Raw genomic sequence first — 16,823 nt, 5'->3', positions numbered from 1 at the left:
GCACCCCTTGTGCAGTATATAGCCTTGTTATTTCATGTTACTATTTTCTTTGTTTATTTAGCACATACCTTTTTTAAACTACATTGTTGGTTAAGGGGTTGCAAGTAAGCATTTCACAGTAAGGTCTACTACATGTGTTGTATTTGGAACATTTGACATAGAAAATGTGATTTTATTTGAAGTCAATGGACTAAGTAGACTAGACCCAGTGGCTATTACATTGGTATCTATGGGAGACACACCCAGTTAAGTAGACCAGAAGATACCTTTTTTTAATGGTAAACTGCCTGATTTGAACTATCTTCATTTATCTATTCTCTTTGGGCTCCCGAGTGGCGCAGTAGTCTAAGGCACTGCATCTCAGTGCAAGAGTCCCTGGTTTGAATCCAGGCTGCATCACATCCGGCTGTGATTGTGAGTCCCATAGGGTGGCGCACAATTGGCCCAGCGTCGTCCGGGTTTGGCTGTGGTAGGCCGTCATTGTAAATAAGAATTTGTTCTTAACTGACTTGCCTAGTTAAAGGTTAAATAAATAAAAAATGCTCATACTCTACCTGTGTGGATGTTGTGTTTAGTGAGCACCACAGTGCCCCTGGCAGGCCATCAGAGGAGAGGGCAGGGAGAGATGACGACTGTGAGAAGAGATGCTGGGAGTCCCCCTCCTTTGGACCTGTGAGCACTGGCTGCCAGGCTCTAGACCACGCCCTACTGGTTCATCTGAAGAATTGCAGCGCCCAACTTCTGGTGAGGATCATGATATATGAGTAACAAACACCAGTGGTGTAAAGTACTTAAGTCGTTTTTTGGAGTATCTGTACTTTTAATATTTTTGACAATTTGTAGTTTTATTTCACAACATTCCTCAAGAAAATAATGTACATTTTACTCCATACATTTTCTGACACCCAAAAGTACTGTTTTGAATGCTAAGCAGGTCAGGAAAATGGTCCAATTCACACACTTCCAATTCACGTCATCCCTACTGCCTCTGATCTGGTGGACTCACTAAACACAAATGCTTTGTTTGTAAATTGTGGCCCTGGCTATCCGTAAATTTAAAAAAGATATATATATAATTCTGCCGTCTGGTTTGCTTAATATAAGAATTTTAAGTTCTTTATACTTCCATTTTAACTTTTGATACTTGCTCATTATTAATAGAAAAAATATCCATACAATTAACTTTGGTTAGTGGAGATGGAGACTGAAACTAAAACATATGCTTAAGGTACTTTGCTTCCTCTTTCAAAATAGTGTATGGTGAGTCATAGGTGACTCTGTCATTATTTTAGACATTTACTCAAGTAGTATTTTACTGGGTGACTTTTACTTGAGTCATTTTCTATTAAGTTATCTTTACTTTTACGCAAGTATGACAATTGGGTACTTTTCCCACCACTGCTAACACACCATGGTCTCACTGGGCACACCATGGCATTTCATAGTGGATAATTGGGTAATATTTTGTTGAGACGTTGAGCAATAACATTACAACCTACAGTATATTCACCCACTCAAAGAGACAGCCAAAAGTTAGTTGAATTACTAATGTATTATCACTGTGCTTTCAACCAACTGAAAGCACAACAACATTTCTAGGGATTTTTTTTCAGATTTCTGGTTTAGTGTCTCATTGCGCTTTCAACCAAAAACACAGCAAATTTCAAACTGGAATACAATGTCAGATATTAAGTTTATTTATACAGCAGATTAATGTAATATCACTGTGCTTCATCTAATAGCACAACCACATGACCTGGGCCCAGGTTCCCGTTAGCCCTGGAATTTAAAGCTTACGAGGGTTTTAACAATGCATTGTTCCTACAATTCCCAAAACACCAGGCAGAGAGAACGCTCACTATGTGCGCCGTTGACGCATGCATGTATTGATACAGGTAGGATCAAAAAGAAAAGCAGCGCTGCTCTTGGATCAGCTTTCTCCATTCAAATATTACCTTAACATTAGAATTATTCCACAATACTGACAACGGATCAGCTCCTAGAGAGATATTATAACTATGGCTGCAAATATTGAGGCGCACATCATTGCGAACATGTCACACATCATTTAAATATATTGAGTCAAATTATAGACCGTAGTCAATATGATTTGAAATATATAGACATGTAGTCTATAGGCCTACTGTATTGAGCTTTTAATGTAGTCAGCCCAGTCAAAACTGTTCGCTGCTCTGGCACCCCAATGGTGGAACAAGCTCCCTCACGACGCCAGGACAGCGGAGTCAATCACCACCTTCCGGAGACACCTGAAACCCCACCTCTTCAAGGAATACCTGGGATAGGATAAAGTAATCCTTCTAACCCCCCCCAAAAAAAGATATAGATGTACTATTGTAAAGTGGTTGTTTCACTGGATATCATAAGGTGAATGCACCAATTTGTAAGTCGCTCTGGATAAGAGCGTCTGCTAAATGACGTAAATGTAAATCTCTGTTTTCATTTGAAGCATTATCCTCTGTAACAATTGCAAAAACATTGGCAACCTTAGTCTATTGGTAATCAACTTTGTTTTGAAGTTATTAGCGGTCACAGAGAGACAGCTAAACATATTCATTCTGTGTTTACCGGAGATCTTCTGTGTATAAAGACACACTTAGCTGTACTACGAGTGGTCTGAGGCAGTCCGTAACAACGATGAACTTAAGATGCTTTTGGGGAACCGGGCCCTGGATTGCAGTTTAATTAAATTAAAAGTACATGGTGCAAGTGATGATGATATGCCATTCGAGATGCTGTATAGATTATTACAGAAATTGGGAAGACATACTATACATACAATTATCTGTAAGGTCCCTCAGTCAAGCAGTGAATCTCAAACACATATTCAACCACAAAGACCAGGGATGTTTTCCAATGCCTCGCTAAGAAGCGCACCTATTGTTAGATGGGTAAAAATAATAAAAGCAGACATTGAATATCCCTTTGAGCATGGTGAAGTTATTAAATTCACATTGAGTGGTGTAACTCAGTTGCGGAGAGAAAGGAAACCGCTCAGTGATTTCACCACTTTAAAACAGTGTACATTTGGTACAGAGGTGAATAGCTATGATAGGAGAGAACTGAGACTGGATCAACAACATTTTAGTTACTCCACAATACTAACTTAAATGAGTGAAAAGAAGGAAACCTGTACAGAATACAAATATTATAAAACATGCATCCTGTTTGCAAAAAGGCACTAAAGTAAATAGGCAAAAATGTGGCAAAGAAATGAACTTTGGGGCAAACACAACACATCACGGAGTACCACTCTTCATATTTTTAAGCATGGTAGTGGCTGAATCATGCTATGGCTAAGCTTGTCATCGACAAGGACTAGGGAGTTTTTTAGGAAAACTAGGGAGTTTTTTATAAAAATAAACTGAATAGAGCTAAGCACAGGCAAAATCCTAGAGGAAAATCTGGTTGTTTGCTTTCCAACAGACTGGGAGACAGGACAATAACCTAAAACAAGGCCAAATATACACTAGAGTTGCTTACCAGGATGACATTGATTGGCCTAGTTACATTTTGGACTTAAATCATCTTGAAAATCTATGGCAAGACTTGAAAATGGCTGTCTAGCAATGATCAACAACCAACTTGACAGAGCTTGAAGGGTTTGGAAAAGAATGATGTGCAAATATTGTGCAATCCAGGTGTGCAAATCTCTTACCCAGAAGGATTCACAGCGGTGATCGCTACCAAAGATGATTCTAGCATGTATAATTTTGCAAACATTTCTAAAAACATGTTTTCACTTGGTCATTATGGGTGAGGAAAAAAATATTTAATCCATTTTGAATTCAGGTTGTAACACAAGTCAAGGGGTATGAATGCTTTCTGAAGACACTGCACAATTACATAAGAATAAATGTATAGTTACAGTAACCTCATTGTGGCCATGGATGTTATTCATACAAGCATTTTGCTACACCCGCAATAACATCCCGTGTATGTGGCCAATAAGATTTGATTTGATTTTAAGGCTGAATGTTATATTAGTTTGTAAGATGGCCTTAACTTTAGGCTATTTATTGTATTACAAAAGTTATATTGAAAGAAATGTGACAACACAACCACATATCAACATTTAAAGGAGATGAACGTAGCTACTGCTTGGATAGTTCCATCTGAGCCACTTAATCCCATTCTTACATTTTTATTTTTGGTTGAGTTATTTATTTGTTAACTTGTCAAAGTTAATAGATTAGTTATTGTATTTCAAAAGTGATATTTAGTTGTGTTTGGTTGTCAATGCAACCAGATATCAACATTTGAAAGAGATGGAACTATCCAAGCAGAAGATGGTGCATTCAAAAAGTATTCAGACACCTTTTTACCATTTTTCCACATTTTGTTATGTTACAGCTTTATTCTAATTTTTTTTAAATATATATTTTTTCTCCTCAATCGACACAATACCCCATTATGACAAAGCGAAAAACAGTTTTTTTTTTACAAATAAAAAACAGATACCTTATTTACATAAGTATTCAGACCCTTTGCTATGAGACTCAACATTGAGCTCAGGTGCGTCCTGTTTCCATTGATCATCCTTGAGATCTTTCTACAACTTGATTGGAGACCACCTGTGGTAAAATCAATTGATTGGACATGATTTGGAAAGGCACACACACACACCTGTCTATATAAGGTCCCACAGTTGACAGTGCATGTCAGAGCAAAAACCAAGCCATGAGGTCGAAGGAATTTTCCGTAGAGCTCCGAGACAGGATTGTGTTGAGGCACAGATCTGGGGAAGGGTACCAAAACATTTCTGCAGCATTGTAGGTCCCCAAAAACACAGTGGCCTCCATCATTCTTAAATGGAAGACGTTTGGAACCAACAAGACTCTTCCTAGAGCTGGCCACCAGGCCAAACTAAGCAATCTTGGGAGAAGGGCCTTGGACAGGGAGGTGACCAAGAACCCGATGGTTACTTTGACAGAGCTCCAGAGTTTCTCTGGAGATGGGAGAACCTTCCAGAAGTACAACCATCTCTGCAGCACTCCACCAATCATGCCTTTATGGTAGAGTGGCCAGACGGAAGCCACTCTTCAGTTAAAGGCAGATGACAGCCTGCTTGGAGTTTGCGAAAAGGCACTCTCAGACCATGGGAAGCAAGATTCTCTGGTCTGATGAAACCAAGATTGAACTATTTGGCCTGAAAGCCAAGCGTCACATCTGGAGGAAACCTGGCACCATTCCTACGGTGAAGCATGGTGGCGGTGGCCGCATCATGCTGTGGGAATTTTTTTCAGTGGCAGGTACTGGGAGACTAGTCAGGATCGAGGAAAAGATGAACGGCGCAAAGTACAGAGATCCTTGACGAAAACATGCTCCAGAGTGCTCAGCACCTCTGACTGGGGCAAAGGTTCACCTTCCAACACGACAACGACCCTAAGCACACAGCCAAGACAATGCAGGAATGGCTTCAGGACAAGTCTCTGAATGTCCTTGAGTGGCCCAGCAAGAGCCCGGACTTGAACCCGATCAAACATCTCTGAACTGAAAATAGCTGGGCAGCGACACTCCCCATCCAACCTGAGAGAGCTTGAGAGGATCTGCCGAGAAGAAAGGGAGAAACTCCCCAAATACAGGTGTGCCAAGCTTGTAGCGTCATACCCAAGAAGACTCGAGGCTGTAATCGCTGCCAAAGGTGCTTCAACAAAGTACTGAGTAAAGGGTCTGAATACTTATGTAAAGGTAATATTTCAGTTTATTTGTTATTAGCAATAATGTCAACTTGTTTTGCTTTGACATTATTGGGTATTGTGTGTAGATTGATGAGAAAATATATATTTTCATCAATTTTTTCAAAATGTGTAAAAGTGAAGGGGTCTGAACACTTTCTGAAAGCACCGTACATCTGTGCCACTGAACATCTGTGCCACTGAACATCTGTGCCACTGACTTAGTCTGGCTTTAATTCCAGTTTGTCTACAAAAGTATAATTCATATGTTTGATTCACATCTCCATCTCAACCAAAAATCTAAGTTATGGAATAAGACAAAATCAAATCAAACTTTAAACGCACTTTAAATATACACTGCTCAAAAAAATAAAGGGAACACTTAAACAACACAATGTAACTCCAAGTCAATCACACTTCTGTGAAATCAAACTGTCCACTTAGGAAGCAACACTGATTGACAATACATTTCACATGCTGTTGTGCAAATGGAATAGACAACAGGTGGAAATTATAGGCAATTAGTAAGACACCCCCCAATAAAGGAGTGGTTCGGCAGGTGGGGACCACAGACCACTTCTCAGTTCCTATGCTTCCTGGCTGATGTTTTGGTCACTTTTGAATGCTGGCGGTGCTTTCACTCTAGTGGTAGCATGAGACGGAGTCTACAACCCACACAAGTGGCTCAGGTAGTGCAGCTCATCCAGGATGGCACATCAATGCGAGCTGTGGCAAGAAGGTTTGCTGTGTCTGTCAGCGTAGTGTCCAGAGCATGGAGGCGCTACCAGGAGACAGGCCAGTACATCAGGAGACATGGAGGAGGCCGTAGGAGGGCAACAACCCAGCAGCAGGACCGCTACCTCCGCCTTTGTGCAAGGAGGAGCAGGAGAAGCACTGCCAGAGCCCTGCAAAATGACCTCCAGCAGGCCACAAATGTGCATGTGTCTGCTCAAACGGTCAGAAACAGACTCCATGAGGGTGGTATGAGGGCCGGACGTCCACAGGTGGGGATTGTGCTTACAGCCCAACACCGTACAGGACATTTGGCATTTGCCAGAGAACACCAAGATTGGCAAATTCGCCACTGGCGCCCTGTGCTCTTCACAGATGAAAGCAGGTTCACACTGAGCACGTGACAGACGTGACAGAGTCTGGAGACGCCGTGGAGAACGTTCTGCTGCCTGCAACATCCTCCAGTATGACCGGTTTGGCGGTGGGTCAGTCATGGTGTGGGGTGGCATTTCTTTGGGGGGCCGCACAGCCCTCCATGTGCTCGCCAGAGGTAGCCTGACTGCCATTAGGTACCGAGATGAGATCCTCAGACCCCTTGTGAGACCATATGCTGGTGCGGTTGGCCCTGGGTTCCTCCTAATGCAAGACAATGCTAGACCTCATGTGGCTGGAGTATGTCAGCAGTTCCTGCAAGAGGAAGGCATTGATGCTATGGACTGGCCCGCCCGTTCCCCAGACCTGAATCCAATTGAGCACATCTGGGACATCATGTCTCGCTCCATCCACCAACGCCACGTTGCACCACAGACTGTCCAGGAGTTGGCGGATGCTTTAGTCCAGGTCTGGGAGGAGATCCCTCAGGAGGTCATCCGCCACCTCATCAGGAGCATGCCCAGGCGTTGTAGGAGGTCATACAGGCACGTGGAGGCCACACACACTACTGAGCCTCATTTTGACTTGTTTTAAGGACATTACATCAAAGTTGGATCAGCCTGTAGTGTGGTTTTCCACTTTAATTTTGAGTGTGACTCCAAATCCAGACCTCCATGGGTTGATAAATTGGATTTACATTGATTATTTTTTGTGTGATTTTGTTGTCAGCACATTCAACTATGTAAAGAAAAAAGTATTTAATAACATTATTTCTTTCATTCAGATCTAGGATGTGTTTAAGTGTTCCCTTTTTTTTTGAGCAGTATATTTTGGTTTGATGTAGTCATTCTTCAACTTACATTTTTGGTTGGAGATGTGAATGGAGATGTGAATCCAATTTATTCTGTTTGAATTTGTAGACAAACTGGAATTGAATGAACCAGCGCTTGAAACCCTATTTTGTCTATTTTTAGTTAAATTCTGGGTTGAATTAAAACAATTGCTGCTGATGACTTTGCAAATGCTATATAGACCTAAATAGCATGATTGATAGATTTCATTTGCTCTGTTAAACTTACCCTTTTGGAATAACTTTGATACCCTTTGGAATTACTTAGATAAAATCTATTTTGTTTTTAAGTGGAGCTCTCTCAACAATCATTATCATGATAGCATATTGGTAATAGTTAGTGACAAATAACCAAGCAGGGCTTAATTAAACCTTGGATGGGAGACCAAAGAGTAGCTGTTGATAGATCAATTCTCCAGTAGGAAGTGCTGCCCAGCCTATATATACTCTTTCTGATAAAGGATATAATGTTGAAAATCTGTTGTTTTAAAGGTACAAATTCAACTGTTTTTATACAAGGTTTGTCTATGTTAAAATGTGGTTACCGTAATGACATAATCCTGTGGTTGAAATTTCAACCTCAAAACAAGAATTTAGTTTTTTTTCAAATCCAATGTATTTTTCACATAGATTCCGCATCGCAATATGTTGACAAATTACACTGAAATGACATTGATTTAACCAGTTTGCACCCAGTGGGGTCCTCTTATGTATGAGGCTCTAAACCAAATTAGTTGAAGAATTAAAATCTCATACATAGGTGATCTGATCTTGCGTTTGTGTTGCGCTGCCAAAACAGCTCCCAGTTCGAATGTGATAATGATATAAAAAAAATGTGGCATCTGTGGTCTTACCAAATGTTCTGATTTGTTGTATCAATTTTGGCTATGTGACGCCTAATGGTTTGTGCTGTGCAGAGGCTGGGGACCTTTGGGCCTCTGCGCTGTGGGGAGATGTATGCTCTGGACCGCCTACTCAGGGAGGCCCGCGTCCTCGAGCTTATCAGACACGTTGCCAAGGAGACCCCTGGAGGAGCCACTCAGGCAGATGAGGGTGAGTTCATTGCTACTGAGAGGAGGACAATGAAACAGCATACTAGTTTACTCACTGACACAGCTAAGGATATAATGAATAAGGTTAACTACTCTAATTGTAGATTAAATTAAATCTCTAACTTGTTTTCTTTTCCTTCTGTCTCTCTCCTGGAGTAGTTGTTCCCCAGTTAGAACAGTGCCATGGGGCAACATTGCTATGGCAGCAGTGTACAGACAATGGCAGTGTGTACAGCACCTCCACAGAGGCTTTCCTCACAGCACTGGCCGCTGCTTACACCAACAGACTGCCCGAGAGAGGAGCCAGCCTGGCAGACACAGGTGTGATACTGTTGTTGTGTCTCGATCATGGATAATATCACGTATAATAACACATTTCACTGCACCTATCTGGTGTATATGACAATAAAACATATTTAAAAAGATACAGTTGAAGTCGGAAGTTTACACACACCTTAGCCAAATACCTTTAAACTCAGTTTTTCGCAATTCCTGACACTTAATCCAAGTAAAGATTCCCTGTCTTAGGTCAGTTAGGATTACCACTTTATTTTAAGAATGTGAAATGTCAGAATAATAGTAGAGAGAATTATTTATTTGAGCTTTTATTTCTTTCATCACATTCCCAGTGGGTCAGAAGTTTACATACACTCAATTAGAATTTGGTAGCATTGCCTTTAGATTGTTTAACTTGGATCAAACGTTTTGGGTAGCCTTCCACAAGCTTCCCACAATAAGTTGGGTGAATTTTGGCCCGTTCCTCCTGACAGAGCTGGTGTAACTGGGTCAGGTTTGTAGGCCTCCTTGCTCTCACACGCTTTTTAAGTTCTGCCCACAGACTTTCTATAGGATTGAGGTCAGGGTTTTGTGATGGCCACTCTGTGATGGCCACTCTATTTTGTGAAGTGCACCTTGACTTTGTTGTCCTCAAGCCATTTTGCCACAACTTTTCAAGTATGCTTGGTGTCATTGTCCATTTGGAAGACCCATTTGCGACCAAGCTTTAACTTCCTGACTGAAGTCTTGAGATGTTGCTTCAATATATCCACATAATTTTCTTGCCTCATGATACCATCTATTTTGTGAAGTGCACCAGACCCTCCTGCAGCAAAACACCCCCACAACATGATGCTGCCACCCCCGTGCTTCACGGTTGGGAGGGTGTTCTTCGGCTTGCAAACCTCCCCCTTTTTCCTCCAAACATAACGATGGTCATTATGGCCAAACAGTTCTATTTCATCAGACCAGAGGACATTTCTCCAAAAAGTACAATCTTTGTCCCCATGTGCAGATGCAAACTGTAGTCTGGCTTTTTTATGGCGGTTTTGGAGCAGTGGCTTCTTCCTTGATGAGTGGCCTTTCAGGTTATGTCGATATAGGAGTCGTTTTACTGTGGATATAGATACTTTTGTACCTGTTTCCTACAGCATCTTCACAAGGTCCTTTGCTGTTGTTCTGGGATTGATTTGCACTTTTTGCACCAAAGTACGTTCATCTCTAGGAGACGAACGCATCTCCTTCCTGAGCGGTATGATGGCTGCGTGGTCCCATGGTGTTTATACTTGCGTACTATTGTTTGTACAGATGAATGTGGTACCTTCAGACGTTTGGAAATTTCTCCCAAGGATGAACCAGACCTGTGGAGGTCTACAATTTTTTTTCTAAGGTCTTGGCTGATTTCTTTTGATTTTCCCATGATGTCAAGCAAAGAGGCACTGAGTTTGAAGGGAGGCCTTGAAATACATCCACAGGTACACCTCCAATTGACTCAAATTATGTCAATTAGCCTATCAGAAGCTTCTAAAGCCATGACATCATTTTCTGGAATTTTCCAAGCTGTTTAAAGGCACAGTCAACTTAGTGTATGTAAACTTCTGACCCACTGGAATTGTGATACAGTGAATTATAAGTGAAATAATCTGTCTGTAAACAATTGTTGGAAAAATGACTTGTGTCATGCACAAAGTAGATGTCTTAACCGACTTGCCAAAACTATAGTTTGTTAACAAGAAATTTGTGGAGTGGTTGATAACGAGTTTTAATGACTCCAACCTAAGTGTATGTAAACCTCCGACTTCAACTGTGTATATATATATATACACACACACACACACACACACACACACACACTTAGTGGCCTGTTCATTAGGTACACCACCCCGTTCACTAAAATGGTTCTAGCCTACAGATAGTGAGTCACGTGGCCGTAACTTGCTATATAAAGCAGGCAGACAGGCATTGAACATTATAATGGGCAAACGAGTGACCTAAGTGACTTTGAGCGTGGTATGGTCATCATTGCATAGTCAGGATTTTGGCGTAAGCAACATCAGTCCATGGTCCCATCCTGCCTGGTATCAACGGTACAGGCTGGTGGTGTAATGGTGTGTGGAATGTTTTTCTGGCACACGTTAGGTCCCTTGATACCAATGGGGCAACGTTTCCATGCCCTGAAGAATTCGGGCTGTTCTAGAGGCAAAGCTGGGTCCGTCCCAGTACTAGATGGGTGTACTTAATAAACTTGCCGGGGTGTATTTTAACATAGTGATACATGGTCTAAAACACTCTCCCTCAGGAGGAGTTTGTGATCCCCAATGCAATGCTCGTGGCTTTGATTCCAGTGGCGTATATGCCATCACAGACCCACAGACTAGAGAAGAGCTGTTAAAGTGATATCCCGTCACGTCGGACCTATGTCTCTCTGTGCTGTGTCTAGTGTTCTTGCGTCTGGTGGAGAGGATTCTGGAGAGGAGGCTGCCCAAGCGTGGGGGCGGGGCAGCCAGAGAGATGCTGACTCTCTTCCAGTTCTGGAGCTACCTGGAGGCAGAGGGAGTGAGCGAGCTGGACACACACATCACTGAACTGGCAGAGGAGGGTGAGTGTCTGGGAGACTGACTATGGTAGTGAATGGACCTCCTTAATTGCTTGGAGTTGGTGTTAATGAATTTGTTAATGTGTCTTACCAGGTTACAGACAGCAACTTGGCTCTATGGTCAGTCATGATGAATGTACAGCATTTAAATGGATGATTCCTCTCATTGTTGTTCTTTCACCACACCCACTATAACATAATCTCATCCTATTGTCTTTTCCTATTTTCTTTTCCAAACCCCATCCTTATTCTCTCTCTTTTTCATTTTCCTCCCCCAACACACACCCTGTCCTGTCTCTTTCTCTGCTTCTCTGTATACACCCCCCCCCTCAGTCTGGCTGGTTCAGAGCCTGCAGTCAGGAGACCAGGAGGTGCTGGTGAAGGCCCTGAAGAGGCCACCAGAGAACAGCCTGAAGAGGGAGGGGATGCATGCTGTCAGCCTGCTGCTCAGGGACCCGCGGGGGAAGGTGTCTGCCTCAGCTAGCTCCCTGCTCCGGAGCCTAGCCAACCAACCACGCCATCGAGAGAGGGTGAGACCAAGAGACACATTCATTTAAGGCAGGGGTATTCAACCAGGGGTACTGCAGGGGGTCTGCGGAAAAGTATTTTTTTTTAAACGAATGGAAATTGTTTTTATGGATATCAATATCACCAACAGACTACACAATTTTCAAATGACATACCTAAAATAGAGAAGAGTATATCTGCTATATATTCTATTCTATATATATTTATATTCTAATGATGTCAACTTTATTTCTCATCTCCTAATATTGTGTTGTCAATAATTAAGCAAATTACACTCACTGGAGTATCTGACATGGGCTTTGAAAAAGCGCCCGCGAATTGGCTACCAAGTGCCGCTGGCTGCTGTTAAGCTTTCTTGACTTGGACTTTAAGTTTTGCCAATACTTGGCTAAACTTTTGTTTAATCAGCTGCTCTTAGCGAAAATGTGTTTGGAGTTACATTTCTAGCTATGTTAGAGTGATCACTTCCTCTTCCAATTGTTATGTATGGGGGTCAAAATAATGAAAAACAATCTATTAATTTTAAAATGTTGATTACTTCTCCTTGCCATTATCATTCAGCTGGTAAGACAAGAATTGCTAACATATGATTGGGGCCCTGGATCGACAGTCTGCCTGGGAGGGGATCCCTGGGCAAGAATATTTCTATAACCCAGATTTAAGGCTATACTCACTGTAGAACTTTTGAAATGCACCTCTTAAGTGCAGGATCACCAATGAAGATAACAGGATCACCAATGTGGATTCACACTACATGATCAAAAGTATGTGAACATCTCATTCCAAAATCATGGGCATTAATATGGAGTTGGTCCCCCCTTTGCTGCTATAACAGCATCCACTCTTCTGAAAAGACTTTCCACTAGATGTTGGAACATTTCTGCGGGGACTTGCTTCCATTCAGCCACGAGCATTAGTGAGGTTGGGCGCTGATGTTGGGCGATTAGGCCTGGCTCGCAGTCGGCGTTCCAATTCATCCCAATGGTGTTTGAATGGGTTGCGGTCAGGGCTCTGTGCAGGCCAGAAAAGTACTTCCACACCAATCCCGTCTCGCTTTGTGCACGGGGGCATTGTCATTCTGAAACAGGAAAGGGCCTTCCCCAAACTGTTGCCCCAAAGTTGGAAGCAAAGAATTGTCTAGAATGTCATTGTACGCTGTAGTGTTAAGATCCCTTTACTGGAACTAAGGGGCCTTGCCCAAACCATGAAAAACAGCCCCAGACCATTATTCCTCCTCCATCGAACTTTACAGTTGGCACTATGCATTGGGGCAGGCAGTGCTCTCCTGACATCTGCCCAACCCATATTCCTCCTAACAGTTCTTGCTTCCAGAGTTAGTTTGGAACTCTGTAGTGAGTGTTGCAACCGAGGACAGATGATTTTTACACGCTACGCACTCGGCAGTCTCGTTCTGTGAGCTTGTGTGGCCACCCACTTTGTGGGTGAGCCGATGTTGATCCTAGACTTTTCCATTTCACGATAACAGCACTTGCAGTTGACTGGGGAAGGTCTAGCTTGTTGGACAGGTGGAGTCCTATGACGGTACCACGTTATAAGACATTGAGCTTTTCAGTAAGGCCATTCTACTGCCAATGTTTGTCTATGGAGATTGCATGGCGGTGTGCTTGATTTTATACACCTGCCAGCAACGGGTGTGTCTGAAATCACCGAATCCACTAATTTGAAGGGTTCTCCACATACTTTTGTGTATATATAGTGTGTGTGTTTGTGAAAATGTTAGTGTATTTTACCCCAGGCCCTGGTAAGCTGTCTGGAGCTTTTGGAGAATGAAAGCATGGAGACGAGAGTGTGTGGCTGTAAAGCACTTGCATGTCTGAAGGTCAGTCTTACCACTTAGTCACACCTCTTCAACAATCTCCATCTTCAATCTGTTTTTTTACTGTGCGTACCCTAGTGTCTGGAGTCAGTCTGTTTTTCATGTTCTGCAGGCCAAAGAGAGCATCGACCAGCTGGTCTATCTCTGTCGATCGGACAAGGAGGACGTGAGGGATGCTGCCAAACAAGCTTTGTTGGTGCTTGGTTAGTAGAAGGATAAGAAGTATACGTTTGATAGGGGACTGAGTGAGATCAAGGGATACAGGGGCACAGAGAGTGGGGTTTCTGTGGGTGGGAAAGAGTGTATGAGGGAATAATGGGAGTGTGTGTGTGTGTTCCTTACAGGTGAGGAGGGGAAGTTGGCCCACAGACACGTTGAGACATCTCTGCAGGAAGGAGTTCCACGTCTCTTCTCCCCTGGCAGCATGGCCAGCACCGCCTTTTAACGCCACCACAAAGGAATACTGATACCGTCATGCTAATGTCAACACACTATTACAGAGCCATTATCATGCCACACACACACATCAAAATATACACTGTAAAAGAGGGTGCAATACACCGATGCAAAAAGGTTGCTGTCACATGCGCTCACTAACAATGGGATGACATCTACAGCTTGACATAAAGTCAGTGAACTAAACTCAAATATTACCAACCTGTGTGTAAATAAGTGACAACTACTCATGAACTGTGGATTTGTAGACACGATGAAGAGGGGTGGAAAGTGTTTTACTGCCTTACAGTACATTTTGGCCTGGTGGTGTTGCCTTCTGAATCATGTATGCACAGCTAGGATGATGAATGGATAGAAGGACACACCAGTCATTGTGTCAGATCATTGCATGGATAGGACAGTGGGAAAGTAACAGGTTGACTTTTCAGGGGAAATCCACTTTTGATCTGCTGTATTTGTAATGAAGCTGGTTTTCTGATGGTCTGTGCGGAGAATGTCAGTGTGTGGAGAATGTCAGTGTGTGGAAGGAGTAATGAAGTAAGTCATGGGGGTGGAAGGGATTTGGTTGTTCCTCAGGAGATGATGGTGGTGCAGTTCCACATTCTTGGACCACAGTCTGATGAAGTCTGGAAAAAGTTATTACAGTGCCATCATTCCATACTATCATTCTATGCTTTATGTAAATATATTCCACTGGAAGTGTACATGTTATATAATTGTGTTGTAATTCACTTGCTATTGTTGAAACAGTCTACTGTAGGTAAATTCATCGTGCACTTCCTGAGACTTGTGCCACTGGCGATATAACTGAAGATTATTTCAGCTGTATGGGTGGTTAAGTACTTTTATTATTGTCATTATTATTGAAAACTTAAAACTGTTGTGGACTTTGCCTTTTTGGAGCAGAAAACTTCTCACTGAAACAGACAACCAAACTGCTTGTGCTGTGTGGAATGTATAGTGTGGAATCAGGGTAGGATGAGAACCTGCATTCATTCTATATTATTTACTTTGTAGGGTCATCAGTTATTCAGAGGAGGCTGGTGTAAGGAGTTATAGGAGGACAGGCTCATTAGAATGGCATATATGGAACCGAGTCAAACGTGGTCTCCATATGTGTGATGCCGTTCCAGTTATTACAGCCATCACAATGAACCCGTCCACCTATAGCTCCTCCCACCAGCCTCCTCTGGTTTTATTGTACAGGAGTTAATAACAATGGACAACTTAAAAAGCTTCTTCAGTGTATAAGTGCCTCAAGTAATGAGACATGAGATGAAATACTTTAATGAAGAGATGCAGTGCTAATACAAACAATGCAGAAAAGTATATTTTCCTTATGACTCAAATTGTGCAGCAAAATAAGTGATTTTCTTTAGATATCTTTTTTCTATAAAAGTATATTGACTGGCAAATAAATATCTTGCCTGGCATCAAATATTAATAAAATTGTGTTCAAAAATGGTTTCCTTTTGTGAGAGGATGTGATGATGTATAATTTCCCTATGTTTATTAAAATAAACAGGGGGGACATAAAGAATCGTTTTTTTCAGTTTGAACAATCTGGAAAATCTTGATGAATTTTGGTACAACTACACAAGAGGCATACAGATTCAGAGAGTGTTTATTATAGGTCTGTTGAATAAATACACTCCTCAAAAAAATAAAGGGATCACTAAAAGAACACATCCTAGATCTGAATGAATGAAATAATCTTATTAAATACTTTTTTCTTTACATAGTTGAATGTGCTGACAACAAAATCACACAAAAATAATCAATGGAAATCCAATTTATCAACCCATGGAGGTCTGGATTTGGAGTCACGCTCAAAATTAAAGTGGAAAACTACACTACAGGCTGATCCAACTTTGATGTAATGTCCTTAAAACAAGTCAAAATGAGGCTCAGTAGTGTGTGTGGCCTCCAAGTGCCTGTATGACCTCCCTACAACGCCTGGGCATGCTCCTGATGAGGTGGCGGATGGTCTCCTGAGGGATCTCCCAGATCTGGACTAAAGCATCAGCCAACTCCTGGACAGTCTGTGGTGCAACGTGGCGTTGGTGGATGGTGCGAGACATGATGTCCCAGATGTGCTCAATTGGATTCAGGTCTGAGGAACGGGCAGGCCAGTCCATAGCATCAATGCCTTCCTCTTGCAGGACCTGCTGACACACTCCAACCACATGAGGTCTAGCATTGTCTTGCATTAGGAGGAACCCAGGGCCAACCGCACCAGCATATGGTCTCACAAGGGGTCTGAGAATCTCATCTCGGTACCTAATGGCAGTCAGGCTACCTCTGGCGAGCACATGGAGGGCTGTGCGGCCCCCCAAAGAAATGCCACCCCACACCATGACTGACCCACCGCCAAACCAGTCATGCTGGAGGATGTTGCAGGCAGCAGAAGGTTCTCCACGGCGTCTCC

General features: G+C 42.4%; 1 protein-coding gene across 5 annotated transcripts in view; it reads left to right on the top strand.

The window, feature by feature from the left end:
* The window catches only part of LOC106560830 (rho family-interacting cell polarization regulator 1), a 96,831-nt gene extending 80,972 nt beyond the window's left edge, over nucleotides 1–15,859 (top strand). For all 5 annotated transcript variants that reach the window (XM_045688193.2, XM_045688192.2, XM_014124181.3 and 2 more), the window contains exons 15-22: nucleotides 576–744; nucleotides 8,568–8,703; nucleotides 8,862–9,023; nucleotides 11,419–11,577; nucleotides 11,908–12,104; nucleotides 13,859–13,942; nucleotides 14,052–14,142; nucleotides 14,284–15,859. In XM_045688193.2, coding sequence (XP_045544149.1) covers nucleotides 576–744; nucleotides 8,568–8,703; nucleotides 8,862–9,023; nucleotides 11,419–11,577; nucleotides 11,908–12,104; nucleotides 13,859–13,942; nucleotides 14,052–14,142; nucleotides 14,284–14,384 — 1,099 coding nt within the window. In that variant the 3' untranslated portion in view covers nucleotides 14,385–15,859. The remainder of the gene's footprint in view (nucleotides 1–575; nucleotides 745–8,567; nucleotides 8,704–8,861; nucleotides 9,024–11,418; nucleotides 11,578–11,907; nucleotides 12,105–13,858; nucleotides 13,943–14,051; nucleotides 14,143–14,283) is intronic.
* Nucleotides 15,860–16,823: the final 964 nt, after the last annotated feature.

This window comes from Salmo salar, chromosome 10 (assembly GCF_965601325.2).
Source record: "Salmo salar chromosome 10, fSalSal1, whole genome shotgun sequence".
NCBI lineage: Eukaryota > Metazoa > Chordata > Actinopteri > Salmoniformes > Salmonidae > Salmo > Salmo salar.
This window is presented reverse-complemented; position numbering and strand designations above follow the sequence as displayed.